Below are 27,988 nucleotides of genomic sequence, written 5' to 3'. Positions count from 1 at the left end.
TGATGAGCATTATTATAAAGGGAATAACATTTGGCTTCTCAAGAGGCAAGATATTTCAGTGGACATTAAATAGTTTATTTCCCTTTTAAGAATATCACATGCTTTTAATACAAATTGTGAAGATCAACTGTACACTTATGTACAATAAACACTATTCTCTATTATCACATACATTACAATTCCCATTACATTAACAGTTATAGACATTTTTGTATTGAACCGTTGTCCAAAACAACTCAGGGGTGTAGAGCATATTTAAAGGCTGCATTATCACAATTATCATATCAGCCATCTCCAAAATAAGCACAGATGCCTACAAACAATATTGCAAACATGGGTATGATATTTAAGACTTTAAGTACCAGACAGCACAAGCGGATTTAAGGAAAAGTATAGTGACATTTATGTGAAATGTGTAATATAGTTGGACACTGACATAAGAGAAATATAAAATTGAGAAGTAATCTATTTAAACATAAAACATTTTTAAAAATGCTTCGTACTATAGACAATTATGCCATAAGACTGTAGCCTCCAATGCTCTTATAGTGTATTTCAGAGTCACTAAACAACCATAATCAGCAAAAAGTCTAACACCCCCATGTTACTTGTCACAAGTGACCTTCACATCACTTGTAATTGAAAGTGCAGATGATCTATACATTTCAACCGCAACACATTACACAATGCTGAGAATGTCTTTTAGGATGCTGTCTGCAAGAAATGTTACATAGAATAGTTAAAGTTATAAAGCCCACACATATACATGGTACAATATATAAAATGTTAGGGGACATACACTTCAATAGCTTACATTTACATTAAAAAAAAACATTTGTAGTCATTTAGCAGACGCTCTTATCCAGAGCGACTTACAGTTAGTGAAAGCATACATTTTTCATATTGGCCCACCGTGGGAATCGAACCCACAATCCTGGCGTTGCAAGCGCCATGCTCTACCTACTGAGCTACAGGAGGCTTACAGCATCTCTTCGAGATATTAGTGTTATTTGACACAAATTAGGATAAGCGAATGTTGAATATGACAAACTATAGACGTGCTGTACTCAGTCACGATTGTAAAAAAATAAGAAAAAAAGGACCCAGTGAAATGCTGAGCTTTCTGACACCACTCCTCATCTCTGTACCATGTTAGGATATGGTGCACTACTTTTCCTCACTGTTACCATTCTGGAAAGATTCAACATTCAAAACAAGCCAGTCCTATCCTCAAGCCAAGGTAATCAATTATGATCTACAGTATGGCACAGTGACCTCTATGCCTCTGCACACCAACTGCTCCTGCGAGTCCCTCTGTCTAACATATGGTACTATAACAGTATAATACATTATTACCATGAAGGTACTGCAAGGGAAAATGTGGTATAGAAGGTAACACAAGTTAATTCACACTAGCTCAAACTGCCACAAGTCTATGAGATGAATTGTATTTCATTTACACCAGTGCTGACTTTTCAGCGACACTCCATTTTGCCTCAAAAAGTAATCAATCTGCAGTGCCAGATCCTTCCAGCTTGTAATACTCATCGGGCCTTGCAACAGCTGAGAGAGTGTCTTCTTTGACTCTGCACAACCATCAGTTCAGTCATTGGACAGCAGTCGGCCATCACTCCTCCCCTTGCCGCCATTTCTGGGATTCTTCCTGGTGTGCGTCTGGGTGAATCTGGTTCCTCATGCCCCCCAGCACGTTGGAGGTGGCCTCGGTGGCCATGATGAGAGGCTTGACCACAGCTGGGGGGAGCTGTCGAAGGACCCCACCCACTGCCCCGGTCATCCCACGCTGCTCGTGCTCACGCGTGGCCGTGTCATAGATGGTCAGAGCAGTGTCCGTGATTCCCTGTGGGGAACGCACATATTGAGCATGATTTATTACAGTCCTGACAGGTAACTTCATCCTGTAGTGTGTTACACTTTAAGCAGCACTACAAGCAGATGAGATGCAAAATGTTAGCGTCATGCAATTTACCTCTTTTACAACGCTGTAAGCGTTGGCTACTCCTTCCCGGAGATCAACTGGCTGATGAGACAATCTGTAATGAGAGAACCGTTTTATTCTCTTTGTCTCCCTCTCATCGGATCCTGGAGATACCATGTCATAGGCTGTCTCTGCTGCTGCCTGAAGATCACAAATAAAACAAATTGTTTTGCATTACATTATGGAGCCCGATAAACTTGTAACACAGAAGCTGAAAAGAGATGCAAGACAGTTATTTGATCCCCTGCTGATTTTGTACGTTTGCCCACTGACAAAGAAATGATCAGTCTATAATTTTAATGGTAGGTTTATTTGAACAGTGAGAGACAGAATGACAACAACAAAAAAATCCAGAAAAACGCATGTCAAAAATGTTATAAATTGATTTGCATTTTAATGAGGGAAATAAGTATTTGACCCCCTCTCAATCAGAAAGATTTCTGGCTCCCAGGTGTCTTTTATACAGGTAACGAGCTGAGATTAGGAGCACACTCTTAAAGGGAGTGCTCCTAATCTCAGTTTGTTACCTGTATAAAAGACACCTGTCCACAGAAGCAATCAATCAATCAGATTCCAAACTCTCCACCATGGCCAAGACCAAAGAGCTCTCCAAGGATGTCAGGGACAAGATTGTAGACCTATACAAGGCTGGAATGGGCTACAAGACCATTGCCAAGCAGCTTGGTGAGAAGGTGACAACAGTTGGTGCGATTATTCGTAAATGGAAGAAACACAAAATAACTGTAAATCTCCCTCGGCCTGGGGCTCCATGCAAGATCTCACCTCGTGGAGTTGCAATGATCATGAGAACGGTGAGGAATCAGCCCAGAACTACACAGGAGGATCTTGTCAATGATCTCAAGGCAGCTGGGACCATAGTCACCAAGAAAACAATTGGTAATACACTACGCCGTGAAGGACTGAAATCCTGCAGTGCCCGCAAGGTCCCCCTGCTCAAGAAAGCACATATACAGTGGGGAAAAAAAGTATTTAGTCAGCCACCAATTGTGCAAGTTCTCCCACTTAAAAAGAGGAGAGAGGCCTTTAATTTTCATCATAGGTACACGTCAACTATGACAGACAAAATTAGGGAAAAAAATCCAGAAAATCACATTGTAGGATTTTTAATGAATTTATTTGCAAATTATGGTGGAAAATAAGTATTTGGTCACCTACAAACAAGCAAGATTTCTGGCTCTCACAGACCTGTAACTTCTTCTTTAAGAGGCTCCTCTGTCCTCCACTCGTTACCTGTATTAATGGCACCTGTTTGAACTTGTTATCAGTATAAAAGACACCTGTCCACAACCTCAAACAGTCACACTCCAAACTCCACTATGGCCAAGACCAAAGAGCTGTCAAAGGACACCAGAAACAAAATTGTAGACCTGCACCAGGCTGGAAAGACTGAATCTGCAATAGGTAAGCAGCTTGGTTTGAAGAAATGAACTGTGGGAGTAATTATTAGGAAATGGAAGACATACAAGACCACTGATAATCTCCCTCGATCTGGGGCTCCACGCAAGATCTCACCCCGTGGGGTCAAAATTATCACAAGAACGGTGAGCAAAAATCCCAGAACCACACGGGGGAACCTAGTGAATGACCTGCTGGGACCAAAGTAACAAAGCCTACCATCAGTAACACACTACGCCACCAGGGACTTAAATCCTGCAGTGCCAGACGTGTCCCCTTGCTTAAGCCAGTACATGTCCAGGCCCGTCTGAAGTTTGCTAGAGTGCATTTGGATGATCCAGAAGAGGATTGGGAGAATGTCATATGGTCAGATGAAACCAAAATATAACTTTTTGGTAAAAACTCAACTCGTCGTGTTTAGAGGACAAAGAATGCTGAGTTGCATCCAAAGAACACCATACCTACTGTGAAGCATGGGGGTGGAAACATCATGTTTTGGGGCTGTTTTTCTGCAAAGGGACCAGGACGACTGATCCGTGTAAAGGAAAGAATGAATGGGGCCATGTATCGTGAGATTTTGAGTGAAAACCTCCTTCCATCAGCAAGGGCATTGAAGATGAAACGTGGCTGGGTCTTTCAGCATGACAATGATCCCAAACACACCGCTCGGGCAACGAAGGAGTGGCTTCGTAAGAAGCATTTCAAGGTACTGGAGTGGCCTAGCCAGTCTCCAGATCTCAACCCCATAGAAAATCTTTGGAGGGTGTTGAAAGTCTGTGTTGCCCAGCGACAGCCCCAAAACATCACTGCTCTAGAGGAGATCTGCATGGAGGAATGGGCCAAAATACCAGCAACAGTGTGTGAAAACCTTGTGAAGACTTACAGAAAACGTTTGACCTGTGTCATTGCCAACAAAGGGTATATAACAAAGTATTGAGAAACTTTTGTTATTGACCAAATACTTATTTTCCACCATAATTTGCAAATATATTCATAAAAAATCCTACAATGTGATTTTCTGGATTTTTTTTCCTCATTTTGTCTGTCATAGTTGACGTGTACCTATGATGAAAATTACAGGCCTCTCTCATCTTTTTAAGTGGGAGAACTTGCACAATTGGTGGCTGACTAAATACTTTTTTTCCCCACTGTACATGCCCGTCTGAAGTTTGCCAATGAACATCTGAATGATTCAGAGGAGAACTGGGTGAAAGTGTTGTGGTCAGATGAGACCAAAATCGAGCTCTTTGGCATCAACTCAACTCGCCGTGTTTGGAGGAGAAGGAATGCTGCCTATGACCCCAAGAACACCATCCCCACCGTCAAACATGGAGGTGGAAACATTATGCTTTGGGGGTGTTTTTCTGCTAAGGGGACAGGACAACTTCAGCGCATCAAAGGGACGTTGGACGGGGCCATGTACCGTCAAGCCTTCCCTCAGCCAGGGCATTGACAATGGGTCGTGGATGGGTTTTCCAGCATGACAATGACCCAAAACACACGGCCAAGGCAACAAAGGAATGGCTTAAGAAGTAGGACATTAAGGTCCTGGAGTGGCCTAGCCAGTCTCCAGACTTTAATCCCATAGAAAATCTGTGGAGGGAGTTGAAGGTTCGAGTTGCCAAACGTCAGCCTCGAAACCTTAATGACTTGGAGAAGATCTGCAAAGAGGAGTGGAACAAAATCCCTCCTGAGATGTGTGCAAACCTGCTGGTCAACTACAAGAAACGTCTGACCTCTGTGATTGCCAACAAGGGTTTTGCCACCAAGTCATGTTTTGCAGTGTGGTCAAATACTTATTTCCCTCATTAAAATGCAAATCAATTTATAACATGTTTGACATAATAATAATAATATGCCATTTAGCAGACGCTTTTATCCAAAGCGACTTACAGTCATGTGTGCATGCGTTTTTCTGGATATTTTTTTTTGTTATTCTGTCTCTCACTGTTCTAATAAACCTACCATTAAAATTATAGACTGATCATGCCTTTGTCAGTGGGCAAACGTACAAAATCAGCAGGGGATCAAATACTTTTTTCCCTCACTGTATGTATTTCTGGACTGGGGTGAGTTTTTTTTACCTGGATAGTCCGCACCATGCGGTTGGTAAGCTCCAGAGCAGCCATAGCTGTGGAGGTTCCAAAGGAGGCAGTACCACGCTGCAATCCCCGTACAACCCGACCATCCTTCCGGTACTGCTCTATCGGGAGCCACACCAGATCCCTAAATCCCTGGACTGAACACAGGAAGGAGGAAAAGGAAAAGTGTGTTATTATTTGGTTAATGCAAAAAAGGCCCATTAAATCAGGATTTCTGATTTGACTTTAGTTTAAGACATCTACACATTAACATACCCTCAGATATACACTGAGTGTACAAAACATTAGGAACACCTCCTCTTTCCATGACAGACTGACCAGGTGAAAGCTACTGTATGATCCCTTATTGATGTCACTTGTTAAATCCACTTCAAAATCAGTATAGATGAAGGGGAGGAGACAGGTTAAAGAAAGATTTGAGACATGGATTGTGTATGTGTGCCATTCAGAGGGTGAATGTGCAAGACAAAATATTGAAGTGCCTTTGAATGGAGTATGGTAGTAGGTGCCAGGCGCACCGGTTTGAGTGTGTCAAGAACTGCAATGCTGCTGGGTTTTTCACGCTCAACTTTCTTGTGTGTATCAAGACTGGTCCACCACCCAAAGGGCATCCAGCCAATGGCAGGCCAGTGGTCAAAAACGGGTCATTGATGAAAGAGGACAAAGGAGGCTGACACTAATTGTGCAGCGCAACTGACGGGCTACAGTTTGTCAACTTACAGGCAAGTACAGCATTGGTGCCCAAGACCCATAAAATAATCCACAACTCGTCATACCTTGACACGAATGGGGTATGGCAGCCGACGACCTTACAGAGTTCCACTTCATTCAGCAAAAAACAAGAAGAAACTGCGTTTGCAGTGGGCTAAGGAATGAAAACACTGGACACTGGAGAATTGGAAAAACATTGCCTGGTCTGATGAGTCCTGGTTCCTGCTGTTTCACGCTAATGGGAGGACTAAGGTATGGAGAATGAGTACATGCATCCATCATGCCACGTGTCAACATTGCAGGCTGGTGGTGATGGTGAGGGGTATGTTTTCACGGCACAGATTGGGCCCCTTGATAAAAGTGGAGCAATGTTTGAATGGCACAGGATATCTAAACATCATTGCCAATCAGGTGCATTTTTTATTTTTTACATTTTTTACATATTTAGCATCCCTTCACGGCAGCAGTGTATCCATCAGCGAATTGATTTTTTTCAGCAGGATAATGCACCATGCCACAAGGCTAGGATTGTCCAGGAATGGTTCCACGAACATGACAGTGAATTCAGCTTACTGCAGTGGCCTGCCCAGTCACCAGATCTCAATCCAATTGAGCTGTGGGATGAGACAGAACGAGCAAATCAGAGTAGAGATCCACTACCATCCAACTTGACAACTGTGGGAAGCATTGGAGTCAACATGGGCCAGCATCCCTGTGGAATGCTTTCTACACCTTGTAGAGTCCATGCCCCAACAAATTGAGGCTGTTCTGAGGGCAAAGGGGGGTGCAACTCAATATTAGGAAGGTGTTCCTAATGTTTTGTACACTCAGTGTATTTATAACAATTGTCTTTTTAGGTTGAACCAAAAGCTTTCAGACTAATTTCCATTGTGGCCCAATTGGCTAAAACAAGCATGACCATTGTCAATGATATAGTGTATGGTTCTGAGAGGCTTAGCCAGAATACAAAAGAGACAGTTAATCATTTCAGGAAGCTCTTACAAATTAAACCACAGGCAACATGCTGTCTGATTAATAGGTAAAGACATTACAGCGCTTCAACACCAGTTTATCAACATACACATGTCCTACTTACCCAACTGTACCAGCGAGTGGATAGGTCCCACTCCACCCAGCAGTCCTGGCAGCTGGTTCTTCTTGATGTCGTTCAGCCACTCATTTATTGCATAGGAAAAGAGCTTATCCACACCCAACAGTCTGGAAGAAAACCAAGAATGTCCTTCTAGTTACTGCATAATGTATTTTTCATACTAGATATAATAGCTTGTGTGTCATCATTTAACATAAGGAATGACCCAATTAAGTGTTGGTACGTCCTATCATAACAAATCATACTAATATGAAGGGACTGTACTGATTAAACCTACCCTTGTCTGTAGCATAATCGCCTTAGTTTCAGCTCGGAGCAATTCAGCTGTGTCAACCCAATCACAATACCAGCAAATGTTCCCTGAAACAGAGGAGCAGCGCAAGAAGCATGTGCAAAATGTGCTACTGTGAGAGTAAGAAATGCTCCATTTATAAATAATGTGCTTCCGCATTTGAATACTGTCCATCATCAGCGCTTGTTAACCAAAATATTGCACAATATGTAGGCTGCACAACACCAGTTGTCAAGTCTGTCAACACTGGAATCCCTGAACAGAAAACTGAATGTGTTTGTATACAGTATGTTTTTAGAGATTGTTAAAACAACATACCTGCTCCATTGAAACGTGTTTTCCATGGTAATCCAGACGAATAGGAACTTCAGAGGTAAACCAAAACTCTCTGAGGGAAATCAAACAAATATTTCATAATTTGCTAACAAAACCCATAAACACGTGCCTCCCGAGTGGCGCAGCGGTCTAAGGCACTGCATCGCTGTGCTAGAGGCATCACTACAGACCCGGGTTCGATCCCGGGCTGTATCACAACCGGCCGTGGTCGGGAGTCCCATAGGGCGACACACAATTGGCCCAGCGTCGTCCGGGTTAGGGGAGGGTTTGGCTGGGGGGGCTTTACTTGGCTCATCGCGCTCTAGCGACTCCTTGTGGCGGGCCGGGCGCCTGCAGGCTGACCTCGGTCGTCAGTTGAACAGTGTTTCCTCCGACACATTGGTGCGGCTGGCTCCCGGGTTAAGCGGGTGGGTGTTAAGAAGCGTGGTTTGGCGGGTCAAGTTTCGGAGGACGCATGACTCGACCTTCGCCTCCCGAGCCCGTTGGGGAGTTGCAGCGATGAGACAAGATCAAAATTGGGGAGAAAAGGGGATAAAATAATAATTTTAAGAAATTGAAGAAGAAAATATAATAAAATAAACATGTCATTATTTGTGTGTAGATCACATATGGTGAGATGAAGGTAAGTTATGCCTTAACCCAAATAACATCAGGTGCCTGTCCACCTCTACACATAGTAAGGGACAGCTACCTGAAGAAGATGGGCTGGTCAGTGAAGGATGATGCAGTGGCAGCCTCAGCTTCCCCAGAGTTGCTGTTACTGGATAAGGTGAGGCCGTTGAGGCTGGAGCGGTTCTGGGCAGGCACAGAGATAATGGGGGCAGGGTCCTGGCTCCCACCTCCATGCTTAGTGAAGCTACAGGTCACCTCTGGGGCAGACGGCTTCTTCATTGAAACGCACAGGGCTGCAGACCAACAAATGCATCATTGAGGGTAAACTAAATCTACTCAACACTCTACATTGTTCATAATGTACAAGGCTCTAGCCAAGGATATTTTACCTTCTTGATCAGGTGGAGAGAACATCTCAACTTCAGCAGCAAGGCTGGCAAAGAAGTCTTTCAAGAAAAACAATGCATCCTACATGAAAATAAAAAAGACAAGGTAATTTCAAAGGGCTCAATAGTATAACTGAAAATGTCCATGGCTTCAATTTCCATGGCTTGAAATCTTTTGCAAACCTCAGAAGGATGTATGATTAACTGGATAAAACCAGCACGTTTTTCTCTGGCTCACCTGATCGACGTTGAGACGAAGGGGCATGAGTGAGACTCGCAGACAGCATTCCTGGGGTGCTTGACCTGTCTCTGGACACATGTGCAGAGCCCGAACTGTCAGCTGCAAGAAAACAAACAAACAAAAATATATTTAAGCAATAAGACACGAGGGGGTGTGGTATATGGCCAATATACCACGGCTAAGGGCCGTTCTTAAGCACGACGCAACGCGGAGTGCATGGATACAGCCCTTAGCCGTGGTATATTGGCCATTTAGCACAAACACCCGAGGTGCCTTATTACTATTACAAACTGGTTACCAACGTAATTAGAGCAGTAAAAATAAATGTTTTGTCATACCCCTGGTATACGGTCTGATATACCACGGCTGTCAGCCAATCAGCATTCAAGGCTCAAACCAACCAGTTTATAAAATAATATATGCTATTTAGCAAACATTTTTATCCATAGCAACTTACAGTCATGCGTTCATACAGTGGGGAGAACAAGTATTTGATACACTGCCGATTTTGCAGGTTTTCCTACTTACAAAGCATGTAGAGGTCTGTAATTTTTATCATAGGTACACTTCAACTGTGAGAGACGGAATCTAAAACAAAAATCCAGAAAATCACATTGTATGATTTTTAAGTAATTTGCATTTTATTGCATGACATAAGTATTTGATCACCTACCAACCAGTAAGAATTCCAGCTCTCATAGACCTGTTAGTTTTTCTTTAAGAAGCCCTCCTGTTCTCCACTCATTACCTGTATTAACTGCACCTGTTTGAACTCGTTACCTGTATAAAAGACACCTGTCCACACACTCAATCAAACAGACACCAACCTCTCCACAATGGCCAAGACCAGAGAGCTGTGTAAGGACATCAGGGATAAAATTGTAGACCTGCACAAGGCTGGGATGGGCTACAGGACAATAGGCAAGCAGCTTGGTGAGAAGGCAACAACTGTTGGCGCAATTATTAGAAAATGGAAGAAGTTCAAGATGACGGTCAATCACCCTCGGTCTGGGGCTCCATGCAAGATCTCACCTCGTGGGGCATCAATGATCATGAGGAAGGTGAGGGATCAGCCGAGAACTACACGGCAGGACCTGGTCAATGACCTGAAGAGAGCTGGGACCACAGTCTCAAAGAAAACCATTAGTAACACACTACGCCGTCATGGATTAAAATCCTGCAGCGCACGCAAGGTCCCCCTGCTCAAGTCAGCGCATGTCCAGGCCCATCTGAAGTTTGCCAATGACCATCTGGATGATCCAGAGGCAGAATGGGAGAAGGTCATGTGGTCTGATGAGACAAAAATTGAGCTTTTTGGTCTAAACTCCACTCACCGTGCTTGGAGGAAGAAGAAGGATGAGTACAACCCCAAGAACACCATCCCAACCGTGAAGCATGGAGGTGGAAACATCATTCTTTGGGGATGCTTTTCTGCAAAGGGGACAGGACGACTGCACCGTATTGAGGGGAGGATGGATCGGGCCATGTATCTCGAGATCTTGGCCAACAACCTCCTTCCCTCAGTAAGAGCATTGAAGATGGGTCGTGGCTGGGTCTTCCAGCATGACAACGACCCGAAACACACAGCCAGGGCAACTAAGGAGTGGCTCCGTAAGAAGCATCTCAAGGTCCTGGAGTGGCCTAGCCAGTCTCCAGACCTGAACCCAATAGAAAATCTTTGGAGGGAGCTGAAAGTCCGTATTGCCCAGCGACAGCCCCGAAACCTGAAGGATCTGGAGAAGGTCTGTATGGAGGAGTGGGCCAAAATCCCTGCTGCAGTGTGTGCAAACCTGGTCAAGACCTACAGGAAACGTATGATCTCTGTAATTGCAAACAAAGGTTTCTGTACCAAATATTACGTTTTTCTTTTCTGATGTATCAAATACTTATTTCATGCAATAAAATGCAAATTAATTACTTAAAAATCATATAATGTGATTTTCTGGATTTTTGTTTTAGATTCCGTCTCTCACAGTTGAAGTGTACCTATGATAAAGATTACAGACCTCTACATGCTTTGTAAGTAGCAAAACCTGCAAAATCGGCAGTGTATCAAATACTTGTTCTCCCCACTATACATTTTAAGTATGAGTGGTCCTGGGATTAAACCCACTATTCTGGAGTTGCTGGCACCATGCTCTACCAACTGAGCTACAGAGAACCACAAACAAACACATTCAGCATAAACATGCCTTAACCACTACCATGTCTTTAATGTGACCACAATCACATGGACATTACTCTACATGCACAATGTCTCTCACCATGTTGGAGTGGGCTGTGCGGGGCATCTCCTTGCTGGAGTAGAGGTACAGGAACTTGTTCATCTGGGAGGTGGCCAGTCTGTCTCTGATCTCCAGGTCCTGGACGATGAACACCTGCCGGGACTTAGGCTGGTCCGCCGCCAACCCAGAGGCCACTGGGGCCTGGGGGTACACCTCATGCTGGAACCGCACCTGGGAAAAGAGCAAGATGTCCTCAACTCTAGCTTCATACTAAAGGATGCACTTATCATCCCATTTGGCACACTTGTAGCTCAGTTTGTAGTGCATGGCACTTGCAACGTCAGGGTTGTGGGTTCGATTCCCACGGGGGGCCAGTATAAAAAAATTAAATAAATGTATGCACTTACTAACTAAGTCGCTCTAGATAAGAGCGTCTGCTAAATGACTAAAATGTAAATGTAATGTTGTCTTGTTACAGGAGAGGGGTTGTCATGTCCTCCTACCTTGCTGAGCTGGATCTCCATCAGGACGTCAAGGTTCCTGCCCCGCCCTCCTCCGGCCCGTCCTCCACCCCTGCCCTGTCTGACTGGGGTCTGGGAGGGGGAGCTGTGTGGGGTACACCTTCAACATCATCAAAACATTAACAGAGGACACTTGATCATCTATTGCACCTTTTGACCATTACTCTAGATCCTTTTCTTTCTCTATCCTTCCTGACATTTGACACAATCTCAGTTCAATCACATCTCCCAGTATTGTTGTTGTAATAAAGAACAGTTGAACAGTCCAAAGCACAAACACACTCACTCCCGACGACTTCTAGCTGGAGAGGAGGTGAACATCGCGCTCCCAAAGTCCTTCCCTCCATAGAGGTGCCAGATGACAGAGATCTCCCTGATGAGGTAGCGCACCTCTGGGACGGGGAAGTTCAGGGCTCCCCTGCTGGAGTCGCTGCTGTCCAGGGGCTGGCCAAAGTGGTTGTCTTTGATCTCAATAGAGTCTGGGATCAACTTATTCACCACTGGCTCCTCGTCCCGATCCTGAGACAATAAACACACTCTTCACACCAATGCAATAGACAGACTAAACATACTAGTTATCCAACATGCTGCATAAGTAACTGTATGAGATGCATGCTCTTACGTCTGCCGTGGAGCCCGGGGTCTCTAGAATACAGAAGTCGTCGTTCTCTGAGGCCAGGTTAGGGGCAGCGGTGATGAGGGGGGAGTGGAGGGTGAGGTACGTGGGGCTCGGCTCCTGCGACAGATTCCCGCTCTCGTCCGGGAAAAGGAAGAGGTCAGAGCGAGGCGGGTCGAAGTCCTGATTCTGCTCCTCGTGTATTCCTGTAGCGGTTGAGGAGGGAGTGGGACCAATTGAGTCTAGTCAAATTCACTTCTATGCATTAAGTGAATGTTAAATAGTTGTGTTTGTATGTAGTCTCACCATTGTGTTGCAGTGCCAGGGCGTACTGACTGTCTGCCTCCTCCATGGCCTCACTCATCAGGTCCTGCAGCATCTGCTGCTCAGCCTCGGGAAGAAGAGGAGCCTGGGAAAGGGGTCGGCTTGGAGCCTCCGGCTGACCAGACATACAAAGACATTAACAACATTTGAACTCAGCAGACAGCAGAGTCCATATCCTCACTACAGTATTTAGAATCACACCTGTATAAAATCTACACAGTCCAGACTGGTCTGCTCTCTCAACGCAGGAGTTTGATATACTGTAATTGTAATGGCTTTGTTGTGTCATAAATGTGTCTCACAATATACAGATACATTAAATTCTCCACTGCCCATTCACTGCTCATCACACTCAAGGAAACCGTTTGATATAGCGTAATGGCTATGAGTCATAAATGTATCTGAGGGGTATAAAAGCTGACCTTTGCTCTCTGCTTGGAGCTGGTGCCCTTGGCCTCCGGCCCAGGAGGGGGCAGTAGGTCTCCATAGCTGGCCACATACTGGATGAGGTTCATCAGAGCAGCACAGGAGTCTGAACATGTTCTGATTTGGATGACATCACTGGAGCAGCGCAGCTCAAATCTGGGCTCAGTCTGTCAAAAGACACATTGAGAAGATTGGCTCAACGGTGCCGTCTTGTTGTTGGAAAGAGGTTTCTCATAGATCAACAGAGGTTGCCAGCTCTTACAAATTCTCTGTCCACTCCAGGTTTGACCGCAGTGATCCTCAGCTCTAATGTTCCCATGTCTACCACCTGCACATAGTCTGGGCGATAAAGCACATGGGTTACTGGTCAGAGCGTCTAAAGAATGTTTGATTGACATACAAATTGAAAATGTAACAGATTGGCTCACCTCGCATTAGATTTACAGAGACGGCATTGCTCTTGTCAGAGAGGAACAAAGCTGCTTCATCCAAAATGATCCTAGAACCAACACAAAATACATACAGAAATACAGAAACATCCAGTGATACGCCACTGCTGATTTCTTGTCAATGACATGACCAGTGCTGGAACAGTACCTGAGAGTGGAGGACGAGTGGTCTAAGGAGACACTGCTGGAGATGCTGAATGTCTCCACTACCATCAGAGACCTGAGTGGCAGGTACAGGGGTCTGCAGAGAGAATATAGCACGTAAAAATACAAACACTGATTATACAGAAAATACAGATTAATTAGGTTGTGAACGTGACATAGTCAGTCAACAGCACCTGTAATCTAGTGAGCAGCTCCACAGGTGGAGATGAAGGGTGGTGACTGAGGCAGGGGGGGTGTAACCTAACACAGGCTCATCAGACACATTCAGGAAGTCTACGATCTGTTACACACAACAAAGAAACACTGATCAGTCAGGAGTATGGTTCATCTGTTCCAAGGGATGCTTAATATATGATTAAGATAAGTTGTGGCGTTGAACTGTACACAAACAACACCTTGGATGGACAGGTGTTGAGTTTACCTGGTCATACCAGCCCAGTTTTGGGGGAACCACTAGGTGCTGGAGTGTGGCCCCTTTCACTCCCACTGCAATCAGGAACTCCTGCAGAGGAAACCCAGACCAACAGTAAACACATATCCTTGTGTCTGTCCAAAACTACATGGCTTTTCTTTCTCAAGAAAATGACTAGTGTTTGAAAGTTTTTGCACACCAATAGTACAAATGTAAACGGATTGTACCTACCTTGACATTGCGCTCCATGTTCTGGGTGGAGATCTTGACGGCAACAGACAGCATGCTGTGGGCCTCGAGGCCGATGCCCTCAGAGGGGGACGCCCTATCAGGGGCTGCCTCAGAGGGGTAGATGGCCGGCTCCAGCCAATGAGGACGCGTCCTGCAGGGCAGCTTGATGTCGGACACTGGGGTGTCTCCCTCCACCAGACCTGGATAGACAGATATAATACCACACAATGTAACAGACACAGAGGCATCACCATGAACAATGGCATATTTACTCATTTGGAGAGGGGATCTATGAAGCTTCACCTAAAATTTACAAAAATGTCAGTGTGACTAGGCGTAGCCCTTCACACTCGTGCCCGTATACAGTTTGAAAATGGCAGATTTGGACACTGATAAGCTCCTAAATTGGAACGCAGTGGTTGTACAGTAACATGCTATACATGACGTCAGATCTCAGGGCCTCCCTTTCACAGCTCTGTATGGGTTTTGACTGACAGCTGTTCTGAACTTGAGACCCGCACGCGATAAAAAGTTGCCCCGAATCCCTCCCGCTAATTGGTAAACGTTTGCTAATTTTTTTGTTTTCCGAGTGAGGGAAATTACACTACATGTCCTTGTTTTCCATGAAAACATACATGAAATGAGTTTGAATAGGAAATATAGCAAAATGCATAGGAAATGTAGTCATTGACAAGGTTAGAAATAATATGTTTTAATAGAAATAATAATTGTGTCCTTCAAACTTTGCTTTCATCAAAGAATCCTCCATTTGCAGCAATTACAGCCTTGCAGACCTTTGGCATTCTAGTAATCTGAAGAGATTTCACCCCATGCTTCCTGAAGCACCTCCCACAAGTTGGATTGGCTTGATGGGCACTTACATTTACATTTTAGTCATTTAGCAGACACTCTTATCCAGAGCAATTTACAGTTAGTGAGTGCATACGTTATTTCATTCTGGCCCCCTGTGGGAAACGAACCCACAACCCTGGCATTGCAAGCGCCATGCTCTACCAACTGAGCTACACGGGACTACTTCTTACGTACAACAGCTGAATAGGGTTGAGATCCGGTGACTGTGCTGGCCACTCCATTATGGACAGAATATCAGCTGACTGCTTCTTCCCTAAATAGTTATTGCATAGTTTGGAGCTGTGCTTTAGGTCATTGTCCTGTTGTAGGAGGAAATTGGCTCCAATCAAGCGCCGTCCACAGGGTATGGCATGGAGTTACAAAATGGAGTGATAGCCTTCCTTCTTCAAGATCCCTTTTACTCTGTACAAATCTCCAACTTTACCACCACCAAAGCACCCCCAGACCATCACATTGCCTCTACCATGCTTGACAGATGGCATCAAGCACTCCTCCAGCATCTTTTCATTTGGTCTGCGTCTCACAAATGTTCTTCTTTGTGATCCGAACACCTCAAACTTCGATTCGTCTGTCCATAACACTTTTTTCCAATCTTCCTCTGTCCAGTGTCTGTGTTCTTTTGCCCATCTTCATCTTTTCTTTTTATTGGCCAGTATGAGATATGGCTTTTTCTATGCAACTCTGCCTAAAAGGTCAGCATCCCAGAGTTGCCTCTTCACTGTTGACATTGAGACTGGTGTTTTGCGGGTACTATTTAATGAAGCTGCCAGTTGAGGACCTGTGAGGCGTCTGTTTCTCAAACTAGACATTCTAATGTATTTGTCCTCTTGCTCAGTTGTGCACCGGGGCCTCCCACTCCTCTTTCTATTCTGGTTAGAGCCAGTTTGCGCTGTTCTGTGAAGGGAGTAGTACACAGCGTTGTATGTGATCTTCAGTTTCTTGGCAATTTCTCGCATGGAATAGCCTTCATTTCTCAGAACAAGAATAAACTGATGAGTTTCAGAAGAAAGTTAATTGTTTCTGGCCATTTTGATCCTGTAATCGAACCCACAATTGCTGATGCTCCAGATACTCAACTAGTCTCAAGAAGGCCAGTTTTATTGCTTCTTTAAATCAGCACAACAGTTTTCAGCTGTGCTAACATAATTGCAAAAGGGTTTTCTAATGATCAATTAGCTTTTTTAAATGATAAACTTGTATTAGCAAACACAACGTGTCATTGGAACACAGGACTGATGATTGCTGATAATGGGCCTCTGTACGCCTATGTAGATATTCCATTAAAAATCAGCCGTTTCCAACACTGTATTTCTAATCAATTTGATGTTATTTTAAATTTGAAAATAAGGAAATTTTAAGTGACCCCAAACTTTTGAACAGTAGTGTATGTAAATTACAAGGACTCTGTATTTTGAAAGATGAGATGAGATGTTGAGGATTATAATAAATACCGGTTTGATGTCATAAAAGCAAGCCAAACACCCGTGAGTCCAAACGTGCACTTCACATGTCCATATCATAAAACTCATGACATATACAGTGTCAATGTTTATGATCATATGTTTAATGTACAGTTACAAGATGACATGGCATTATACCCTGGGTTGTCCTGAACAGAGTGAGCCTACTTTGTTCTATTGTGAAGAACATTTGCTGTGGACCATGCGTCTGAATGCACTCATAACTCCATTCTGTGCGCACCAAAATTACAATCTGCTTTGCCTTGTGAAAGCCTAACACTATAAGCTCATATTTTATAATTTAGCTAGACATGTTGGCAATAGAACAAGCTTTCACATTATGCCCACCTGACCCAGATTTAGATTTATAATGGACCGTTTTTGGATTGCATTAACAACAGTAATTGTGTAAAGGCGGGGATGCAGGGCTGTGTAACAAACAAAATAACTACAAGTGTGCTTACTCTAGTTCCTCAACGGCACAGCTAGGAGAGCTCAAAAAAGCACCTTATAGCTGAAGACTAAACTTCGAGTGCATTGAAATTACTTAGGAACTGGGCACACTTGAGAGGTGTGTGGCAAACCAGTTTGACCTCTCACTCAAACACGTGTAGTTGTTTTGTCTTATGTTGCACCTACCCCAAATTTTCCAGGAATATTCTTATCATGTTACTGAATGTATCAATAGTATTTTCAGATTTCTTTATCAACAAATGCAGCAAAAAGTACAGTAAATGTAAAATACACATAAAATCAACAGTGTCATGTTTGGATTCAGTCTTGTGTCAGGTGAACTGTTGTCCCCTCAACTTTGGTCTAATAATTTCCCCATAATCTCCTAACTGTTCCCTTTTAATTGCTACCATGGTTATGCATATGCGTTCCATATTTCTCTTGTAAGCAACATAAAAAATTTAGCATTATCCATATAGGCCAATTTCCACGAGTGTAAGGGGTTAATGTCTCCATTCTTACCTTGGTGATAGAGACAGATGTTACTGTTGTGGAAGCAGATGTAGTGCTGGTCTTTGTAGCCTTCAAACTGTGTCACACTGAACAGGACACCATTCTTCACCTCCAACCAGAACTCTCCATGTTGGTTATTCAAAACCACCTCATCCTCTTGCTGGAAAGAAAAATAAAGATTATTTTCTTATACCAGTCAGCCAAACAGCCTCAGAGAATACCCAGCTGTTTGAATGCAATGTAATTTAGAAATGACAGATCATTGTGACTGTAACTCAGGGTTACCTTAGCATTGGTCTGCAGGGCCACTAGGCCAAGGTTGACAGTGAGGATTACAGAGAACAGGCTCTGGGAGGTCTTGCCCTGGGCCTTGGGCTTCTTCTTCCTGCGAGATCTGAAGCACTGCTCAGAGGCAGGGGAGTAGTAGTGCATGGTCTCCTCCTCCGATCCACTTTCCTCCTCTACAATCACAAAGCACAGGACACCACAGCCATATGAGTAGGCAAGTTGCGGTTTGTTTGAAAAGACGGAATAACATTTTACCATGAATAGTAGTTATTAGTACTTGGTAAGTGCATATATATATATAATGCTATTGCACAGAACAGAGTGCCCTACAGACCTTCAGGAACATATGAAAACCATGAATGAGGTTGAGATGTAGCAGATGTTGGTTGTACTATGTGGAGACAATCTCACCCTCAGGGCCAGTGGAGCGGAACGTGCTGAAGCTGTCGTTGGTGTAGTGTGCCGTATTGATCAGCTGGCTGGCTACAGACAGCCCTGCTCCATACGGCATGTTCTCCACTGTCTCCACAGGCGAGGGAGCGTTGGGCTCCCATAACAGCAGGTCATTGTTTATCCTGCCAGAAGAGAGGAGGAGGAGAGATTAGAGATTTAATTTTAAAAAATACAATTCACTACAACATTGTGAAGATTTCATTTAGAAAATCATCCCAGCCAATCCCAATCACTCATGTTCCCCGTGCACATTACCTGTTGTGCAGTTTCTCATAAAAGGCCTTGTTGGGTAATGATAATTGCACATTTGGCAAGCACAGCTCTAGGATGAAGCGGGAATTGCTCATGGTTTTCTCTTGGAACTCTGTCATCTCAGCCACATTACCAGGAATGACCATCTGAGGAGAGGGGAAGAAATGTCAATCATTCATGTTTCCTTAATTGACCATAATTCTATCCTCCTGATTCCTGCTTACAAGCAAAAATTAAAGCAGTTGTGCACCGAGGCCTCCCACTCCTCTTTCTATTCTGGTTAGAGCCAGTTTGAGCTGTTCTGTGAAGGGAGTAGTACACAGCGTTGTATGTGATCTTCAGTTTCTTGGCAATTTCTCGCATGGAATAGCCTTCATTTCTCAGAACAAGAATAGACTGACGAGTTTCAGAAGAAAGTTAATTGTTTCTGGCCATTTTGATCCTGTAATCAAACCCACAATTGCTGATGCTCCAGATACTCAACTTGTATGATTTCTAAGTAATTAATTTGCATTTTATTGCATGACATAAGTATTTGATCACCTACCAACCAGTAAGAATTCCGGCTCTCACAGACCTGTTACTGGTTGGTAGGTGATCAAACACTTATGTCATGCAATAAAATGCAAATTAATTACTTTAAAATCATACAATGTGATTTTCTGGATTTTTGACCTCTACATGCTTTGTAAGTAGGAAAACCTGCAAAATCGGCAGTGTATCAAATACTTGTTCTCCCCACTGTATGTATGTATGTATGTATGTATGTATGTATGTATGTATGTATGTATGTATGTATGTATGTATGTATGTATGTATGTATGTATGTATGTATGTATGTATGTATGTATGTATGTATGTATGTATGTATGTATGTATGTATGTATGTATGTATATATATATATATATATATATATATATATATATATATATATATATATATACATATACATATACATATACATATACATACACATACATACATAGTTTACATACACCTTAGCCAAATACATTTAAACTCAGTTTTCCACAATTCCTGACATTTAATCGTAGTAGAAATTCCCTGTCTTAGGTCAGTTAGGATCACCACTTTATTTTAAGAACGTGAAATGTCAGAATAATAGTAGAGAGAATGATTTATTTCAGCTTTTATTTATTTCATCACATTCCCAGTGGGTCAGAAGTTTACATACACTCAATTAGTATTTGGTAGCATTGCCTTTAAATTGTTTAACTTGGGTCAAACGTTTTTGGTGGTCTTCCACAAGCTTCCCACAATAAGTTGGGTGAATTCTGGCCCATTCCTCCTGACAGAGCTGGTGTAACTGAGTCAGGTTTGTAGGCCTCCTTGCTCGCACACACTTTTTCAGTTCTGCCCACACATTTCCTATAGGATTGAGGTCAGGGCTTTGTGATGGCCACTCCAATACCTTGACTTTGTTGTCCTTAATCCATTTTGCCACAACTTTGGAAGTATGCTTGGGGTCATTGTCCATTTGGAAGACCCATTTGCGACCAAGCTTTAACTTCCTGACTGATGTCTTGAGATGTTGCTTCAATATATCCACATAATTTTCCTTCCTCATGATGCCATCTATTTTGTGAAGTGCACCAGTCCCTCCTGCAGCAAAGCACCCCCACAGCATGATGCTGCCACCCCTGTGCTTCACGGTTGGTATGGTGTTCTTCGGCTTGCAAGCCTTCCCCTTTTTCCTCCAAACATAACAATGGTCATTATGGCCAAACAGTTCTATTTTTGTTTAATCAGACCAGAGAATTTTCTCCAAAAAGTACAATCTTTGTCCCCATTTGCAGTTGCAAACCGTAGTCTGGCTTTCTTATGGCGGTTTTGGAGCAGTGGCTTCTTCCTTGTTGAGCGGCCTTTCAGGTTATGTCTATATATGACTTGTTTTACTGTGGATATAGATACTTTTGTACCTGTTTCCTCCAGCATCTTCACAAGGTCCTTTGCTGTTCTGGGATTGATTTGTACTTTTCGCACCAAAGTACGTTCATCTCTAGGAGACAGAACGGGTCTCCTTCCTGAGCGGTATGACGGCTGCGTGGTCCCATGGTGTTTATACTTGCGTACTATTGTTTGTACAGATGAATGTGGTATCTTCAGGCGTTTGGAAATTGCTCCCAAGGATGAACCAGACTTGTAGAGGTCTACAATGTTTTTTCTGAGGTCTTGGCTGATTTCTTTTGATTTTCCCATGATGTCAAGCAAAGAGGTACTGAGTTTGAAGGTAGGCATTGAAATACATCCACAGGTACACCTCCAATTGACTCAAATTATGTCAATTAACCTATCAGAAGCTTCTAAAGCCATGACATCATTTTCTGGAATTTTCCAAGCTGTTTAAAGGCATAGTCAACTTAGTGTATGTAAACTTCTGACCCCACTGGAATTGTGATACAGTGAATTATAAGTGAAATAATCTGTCTGTAAACAATTGTTGGAAAAATTACTTGTGTCATGCACAAAGTAGATGTCCTAACCGACTTGCCAAAACTATAGTTTGTTAACAAGAAATTTGTGGAGTGGTTGAAAACGAGTTTTAATGACTCCAACCTAAGTGTATGTAAACTTCAACTGTATATATATAATTTTTTACTTGAGTTTATTTAGTAAATATTTTCTTAACTCTATTTTCTTAAAACGGCATTGTTGGTTAAGGGCTTGTAAGTAAGCGTTTCACGGTAAGGTTGTATTCGGCGCATGTGACAAATACTATTTTATTTTATTTTATTTATTTGATTTGTCAGTCCTAGCTAAATGTTGATAAATCAGTCCTAATTATGTTCAAATTAGTGTTTCAATAATGATGTGTTCCTACCTCCTCATTCTCATACATGACCCGGCGTGAGGAGAAGGGGGAAGGTTCAGGCTTCCCAAAGTCACAGACATCCTTCAGTGAGTGGGCTCCCCCTCCCTCCTCCTCATCTGGGGATTGGTCTTCAGCCCCCTCGTCCTCCTCAGCAGTCACACGCTCCAGGATGGAGTGGACAGCGGTGGGGTTGACTTTCAGCACCACTCTGGAGGGGCAGGGGAGGGTTAGTAAGGAGTTTCACAACATCTAAAGAATAAGGTGTAGGTATGACATGAAGCAGTACAGTACTACATGGACAGATGTACAGTACCTGGGCCAGTCAAACTTCCCGCTGTCAGAGATGGTCATGTTTCCATCCATAGTGTGGGAGACCCTGAGGAACCTGGCTGCAGGCTGGTCCTCCTCTTCCTGAAACTTCCCTGTGAGAATGGATGAAAAATGAGTACATGAATGATGTGTATCAAAAGTGGTTCTGGTTATGAGGCTACACTGTCCGTTAGCAGTTGGATGACACATACCGACTAGCTCCCTGAAGGTGAGCTCCATCTTGGTCTGCTCTGGGGAGCTGCCCCCTGTGAACTCGGTCTTCACCTCCAGGTCCTCCAGCTCCAGGTACAGAACCTCCTTCTGCAAGGACTTCTTAAACCAGGGGCCCCTCTCCTGGTCCGAGCGCAGGTCTGGGATAGGGAAGCGCACCACCAGGTTCAACACAGGGGCGTAGACTGTTATCAACACGTGGGTGTTGGCTGGAGTACGGTTGTCATCAAGGAAGACCTCTGTAAAGGCCTTGTGCTGTGGGGTGGGTGGAAGCAGCATTTGATGTGATGTTGTTTTTCATATTTCCTTCAAACACAAGTTTACCAAAATGTTTACAATGTAGAAATGCTGATATGACTGCTAAAAAGCCCTGAAAGGGCCTTGAGACAAAGTAGAGGGACAGTGGGTGAAGACAGTCCTCACCAAGCTGACGTGTTTATTATAAGACGTGTACATGTGAGAGGCCATCATCTCAGTGGTGACCAGTTTCTGTGGCTGCAGCAGAGAGTTGAGGCGGTCCACGATGCTGATATCCACTTCAGAGCGGACTGCCCCCAACTCTACCTGAAAGTCAGCCTTCCTGGGCATGGTACTCAGACGCACCTGTCCACCCTGGACGAAGGAGTATAAAGGGGTACTGTATCAGGCACTGTATTGTTACGTACATTGTGGGCCGAATCCTAACTTGAGATCCACACATGTAATTTGAATTCCCACACAAATCTCCCTTTGACATTAATGCATAAGTGATGCAAAATTAAGTTTCAGTTACTTGAGTGTCATAAATTGGGTTGCGGAACTGGGAATCCAATTACAGCGCATTCATTGCAGCTTCTAATCTCACTAAGATGTGCTCTTACCTGCGGCCCTCTGCGTTCAGCCAGTTTGTAGAGCAGGTGGAGGCAGGTGGCAGATGGTGCCTCAGTTGTGACAGAGGTGTCAAATGTCAGGAGCTGAGGTAGGACAGACAGAGCGAACATCAAAATGCATCTCTATAAGCACATGTATGCCTAGATCCCAAAATTGATTTGAACATCTGTTATGATATATTTTATGCTCATGTGTTGTAATCTGAGTGCTTGGACACTCTGTGGATGTGAGTGGGTGTTGTTGGTGGGGAGGCCTTTACCTCGGTGTACTGAACCCCTCTCTGGGACCCACCGCTGGGAGCCTCAGAGGGGAAGAGACACTCCAGCAGCTCCATCTGACCCAGGGACACGTCTGTGCTGAAGGTGCGCAAGCTGGAGCTCTGACAGTGCTCATAGGTCACCTTCATTCCCTGAGCCACAAACCTGGAGAGATAGAGGACAAATATGCAAGATGGGGTTGAGTCAGTCAGGTTCCTAAGGAGGTAACGGAGATAAAAAATATTAATAGACAATGTCAATAAGATCACCTGAGGTGGTCGTAGGGGCAGGCTTCGTCAAAAGCTGTCCTTAACTGGATGAATGCAGCTGCGGGAAGCTGGTCAGAGCAGACCACCCTGAAGAAGTCAGCAGCCATGGGGGCCAGGGGGCTGGGGGCAGCATCCGGCGGGGGCAGGGGGTCAATGTGGAGAACACACACAGCCAGGCTCCCCAGAGTCAGCCTGAAGACCAGCTCCGGCCTGGACTCATCACTGTGGGCTTTGGTTGGGTGGGCTGAGACACAGGACAAAATGTGTGAATTATTGACTTGTAAACACTACCATGACATTTCTGTTTTCTCCTGTGTCAAACGATGTCAGATTAAGAAGTTACTGTCTTAAGAACTGAATAGGAATACTGACTCAAACAGATTTCTTCCTTTAAAAATAATATTTATCCATCTGTTCAATGTATTCTAAATGGTAGTGAGTGAGAGTGCATGATGCTGGTTCTTAGACTGCAATCACACAGGCAGCCCAATTCTGAGCTTTTTTCCACTAATTTGTATTTTGACTAATCACATCAGATCTTTTCACATCAGCTATTTTTCAGAGCTGATCTGATTGGCTGCCTGTGTGAATGCAGTATTACAGGTCTGTCTCAGCAGCTTGTGTTGGAGTGGTGAATCCCGTGTCAGGAATGGGCTTTCCTGGGCCTGCTTCTCCCTCTGTCTGGGCACATCCAGATAATAGTCCCAGAGGATCTTATGAGGACAAAATAACAAAGAAATGTACTATGTTACAATCCCCATACCATTAGGTCAGGTTAAGCTGCTAAACAATACAATGGACAATACATACTGTATATTGAGGCATACCGTGGCATTGCCAGGAGACTCTCCTGGGGAGGGGGAGTAGTTACTGTTGAGTGACAGGTCCAAGTCCACAGTGGGCGGTTCCCCCAGGGGAGGGAGGGACGACAGGCTATGAGACATGTCCATGTCAGCCATGGAGAAGAAGACATCCTCTGTGCCAACAACAAAGAAACAAAGACGCTAGATCAAACAATTGTTCATGATAACAAGATATAGGCCTACAATAACAAAAAGCTCAATATAAATCATCAGGTTATTAAACATAGTAGGTGGGGGTAACAGTTCATCGGAACCTCGGCTGGACACATTTCTGGTGGTCTGGCTCTCGAAGAGGTCAGGGTCGGACTCCTTCTTCAGGCAGCGGTTTAGCTCCATATGGAGCCGATACTCATCCTCCTGCTGCATGGGCCGGTTCCTCTTGTCCTTCCCCCACTCCGGCCCAGCTTCGCACACAAAAGCAGAGGCTTTTAGTGTTTCACTCACCAACGTCTGACGCAGCTCCTTTTAAGATATCATCATTCAATTGCCATCATTAAACCAACCTGAGCCTGAAAAAACTCCAAACACGTCCAAGAGTAAGTGAACTTGCCGTGGAGATAGCAGCACAATCATTGTGCTAATCTGTCCATCAACATCCAACTGAAAAACAAAATACTGTTTTAAAGACCAAGACAATAGACATTCTGTGCATTTCAGTGTGTCCAAGTTTCACAGTTGCTGTGCCATTTCAATCATGTGAGAATGCTGTACCAACCTTTGCTCCAGGGATGGTTTGGTTCTGTTTCAGGACAAGCGACAGTTCAATTCTGCCACTAAGGTGACCAATCTGCATGGGTTCAAAGGGTGTTGCTGAGGAAACAGGCTCTGTGAACTGGGGGTGTGGCTCACAGATGATTCTAGGGTTCCAGCTGGGGGATAGCTTGGCCTCTGTCTCCTGAGGGGGTGCAGAAAAGGGGTGAGTGAGTATCAGTTCTCTACGCTTCAAAACTACACAGAGGATTATTTGAATGTAGACTCACTGCTGGGGTGGGTGAGGACTTGAAGCCGGCTCTGGCCGCCTCTGAGAACTCATCCCAGAAGACGGTGACTCCCTCCAGCTGCACGTTTTTATGTGCAAATGTGGTGGGTTGGTGCACATTTACACTGGAGCTCTCCTCACCAGTCTCATCACAGTAAACAATCCTGAACAACACAGATAAGGATGTAAGAGCTCATGTAGAGAGTGTCAATGTATCGAAAATGCTCAATGAAATCAGAAATACCTAAGTAAAAGGTATTGGGCACTACTTGAAGATAAATGTGCAAGTAGTTCACTACTTGTAACCTCAACTTACTTGTTGATACGCATCTCAAGAGCGATTCCTGTTTTGGAATTTTCTGGAAAATGTTCGATTCTGAGAACCGTGTCCAAAAAAGTCACCTTGACCCTTCTCAGAACTAAAGAAACGACAAAGATGACATTGTTATCAACCCTCTGATGCTTGGAAAGAAAGCCTACTCAAGTGTTGTTGTATGGTAATGATGTACCACACCTGTCTCTATGGTCTCTGCAAACTTCTCCAATCCCTCCAATGGCTGGAAGCTCTCCCCCAAGTCATCTGTTAGTCTCTGGCTCAGACACTCTTTGGCAAGCTGCATGCTGCTCGTCATGAAGCTGGACCAATACATGGGTTCCATACCTGAGGCTAGGGGCACACAACAGGAAACCCTCATGGTCAACATTGCCAACATGGTTTATTCAATCTGTAGCCGATATGGAATCGTTAGCTAGTTAGCTGTGTGTGCGCTAGTAGCAGCCATAATGCAATGATGATGACGATGACGAGACAAACAAAGATGGAGGTGTCCCCTCACCCATATGTGGTCTGGGTCTGAACACCATCTCCAGCCCCTTGACCTCCAGGGCACAGTTCTCCTGCAGCAGGGACGCCCATGGTACGGTCAGAGAGATGGTCTGGATGAAGCCCTCTATTACCTCGAAGGGGGCATCCGCTGACTCAAGGATCTCATTTAAAGACTGAGGGGGAAGAAATAGCTCTCAGCATGTATGTCAATACAAATCCCATTATTAATATTTAATAATATAATATGCCATTTAGCAGACGCTTTTATCCAAAGCGACTTACAGTCATGTGTGCATAAATTTTTTATATTTGCTTAGCTACATAACAAAGGTTGAACTTACCCACTTGTCCAACGGCACTTGTGCCAGTGATCCAGTGCCTTGATAGAGGTCTAAGCTAAGCTGATCTAAGCTCAGCTTCTCTTGTAGGAAATTGCCCAAATACCGATGCAAAAGGTATCTGCATGCCCGCTTCTTTATAGACTCAGAAAATGGCCAAGGCATGTTGGTCTGATAATTGTGGTGGCTTCCAAATGGCTGTTGAATTCAGTATTCAACAAAGATGTTGTATGGAGAAAAAGGATGTTGGATAACTATATATTTATCTTTAAATAATTTAGCATTGGTAGTATCAGTCTTGTAATCCTGGCGACTTCCAAAAAACAGGAACATGTCATCTTAAACATCCTTTACACACAGGGAGAATTCTATGATTTCTATGGAGATATGTGGCAATAATTTCAACTTCAGTTGCCGTACCTGCCAATGAGATAGAACATAACATTGAAACTCTCAACTACACATTTGATCACCACACTAGATGACAAGTTAAGACTTCAGTACCGGTACTTCAGTATTCCGTACCATGTACAGTAGCAATATTGTTGTCACTCCTAGGAGGAGAGGTAGACAGTAGACAGCATTACTGTTAGTAGCTGCATGTTAGTTACACCACCCTCACCCTGACTTCCAATCTTCGGGCTAAAATCTAAACCGAATGGGTGGCATTATCAGCTAGTTAGCCAAAACAGACACTGGCATCACGTCATTTCTAACGCCGGGTGTCTGCTCGCTTGATAATCCTGTCCATATCGTTAACTGAAAAAATCCGATATCAAGGTTTCTTTTAATGGTATGACAATACTGCTACCCCAAAAATAATCTTACAGTTTGATAGCAAGGATGTAGCTAGTATGACAAGCTTGGAGGGTATGTCGATGGCTATCAAATTAAATCCCCACAGCATCAACTTGTTGTTGTTTCTCGTCTGGGATTGTTAGTTAGTTAGTTAGCACCGAATTTGCATGAACCTCTTACATTTACATTTACGTCATTTAGCAGACGCTCTTATCCAGAGCGACTTACAAATTACTCTTCAACATCTTGGATTCGAACCAGTTTGTCTGCTACACTCTTTTGAATATATTTCAACTGACATGGTAAGACAGTATGTTACATGTCACATAATGGGTTCTATATAGCAATTTGATCACATAATAGCTTTCATTTCTCACCTTCAGCATGAATTGTTTACAAACACTTTCATGACTCCGCACCGTTGACGCTTTCCACGTTCCGCTGTACGTAAAAAGACAGACGGAAGTACACATTCAAACTCCACCCCCTTCTGCGTAAATCAACTAAAAGTGTTTACTGCGCATATGCTCCTAGCAAAGCTTTTTCATTCACA

At 43.8% G+C, this 27,988-nt stretch overlaps 1 protein-coding gene across 1 annotated transcript; it reads right to left on the bottom strand.

Moving 5' to 3' along the window:
• Positions 1–56: 56 nt before the first annotated feature.
• On the bottom strand, positions 57–27,877 carry LOC311146114 (autophagy-related protein 2 homolog B-like). The gene is made up of 43 exons (XM_084182583.1): positions 27,813–27,877; positions 26,641–27,057; positions 26,310–26,472; positions 25,988–26,140; positions 25,790–25,892; positions 25,475–25,637; positions 25,210–25,389; positions 24,998–25,094; positions 24,749–24,898; positions 24,459–24,607; positions 24,233–24,344; positions 23,632–23,875; positions 23,365–23,527; positions 23,096–23,188; positions 22,659–22,847; positions 22,217–22,490; positions 22,009–22,117; positions 21,705–21,903; positions 18,868–19,010; positions 18,571–18,734; positions 18,157–18,332; positions 17,881–18,031; positions 14,573–14,772; positions 14,351–14,431; positions 14,103–14,209; positions 13,913–14,005; positions 13,744–13,814; positions 13,578–13,654; positions 13,312–13,482; positions 12,872–13,004; positions 12,572–12,771; positions 12,236–12,468; positions 11,932–12,049; positions 11,468–11,659; positions 9,201–9,302; positions 8,966–9,044; positions 8,656–8,869; positions 7,947–8,016; positions 7,614–7,696; positions 7,322–7,443; positions 5,497–5,651; positions 1,988–2,137; positions 57–1,858 (listed from the first exon to the last, which is right to left on the bottom strand). The coding sequence occupies exons 2-43, from the start codon at positions 26,800–26,802 to the stop codon at positions 1,628–1,630; spliced, it is 6,219 nt and encodes a 2,072-aa protein (XP_084038709.1). The 5' UTR covers positions 26,803–27,057; positions 27,813–27,877; the 3' UTR covers positions 57–1,627.
• Positions 27,878–27,988: the final 111 nt, after the last annotated feature.

Source organism: Coregonus lavaretus (assembly GCF_964263955.1).
Source record: "Coregonus lavaretus genome assembly, chromosome: 18".
In the NCBI taxonomy this organism is placed as follows: Eukaryota; Metazoa; Chordata; class Actinopteri; order Salmoniformes; family Salmonidae; genus Coregonus; species Coregonus lavaretus.
This window is presented reverse-complemented; position numbering and strand designations above follow the sequence as displayed.

Bases quoted from the DNA above. Each gene is read 5' to 3' on its own strand.
- LOC311146114 (XM_084182583.1), bottom strand. From the start codon at position 26,802: ATGCCTTGGCCATTTTCTGAGTCTATAAAGAAGCGGGCATGCAGATAC. The intron at 18,735-18,867 runs GTAATGTGCACG...CTCTTCTGGCAG, and splicing joins TATGAGAAACTGCACAACAG to GATAAACAATGACCTGCTGT. The intron at 13,483-13,577 runs GTAAGAGCTGGC...GTCTTTTGACAG, and splicing joins CTGGAGTGGACAGAGAATTT to ACTGAGCCCAGATTTGAGCT.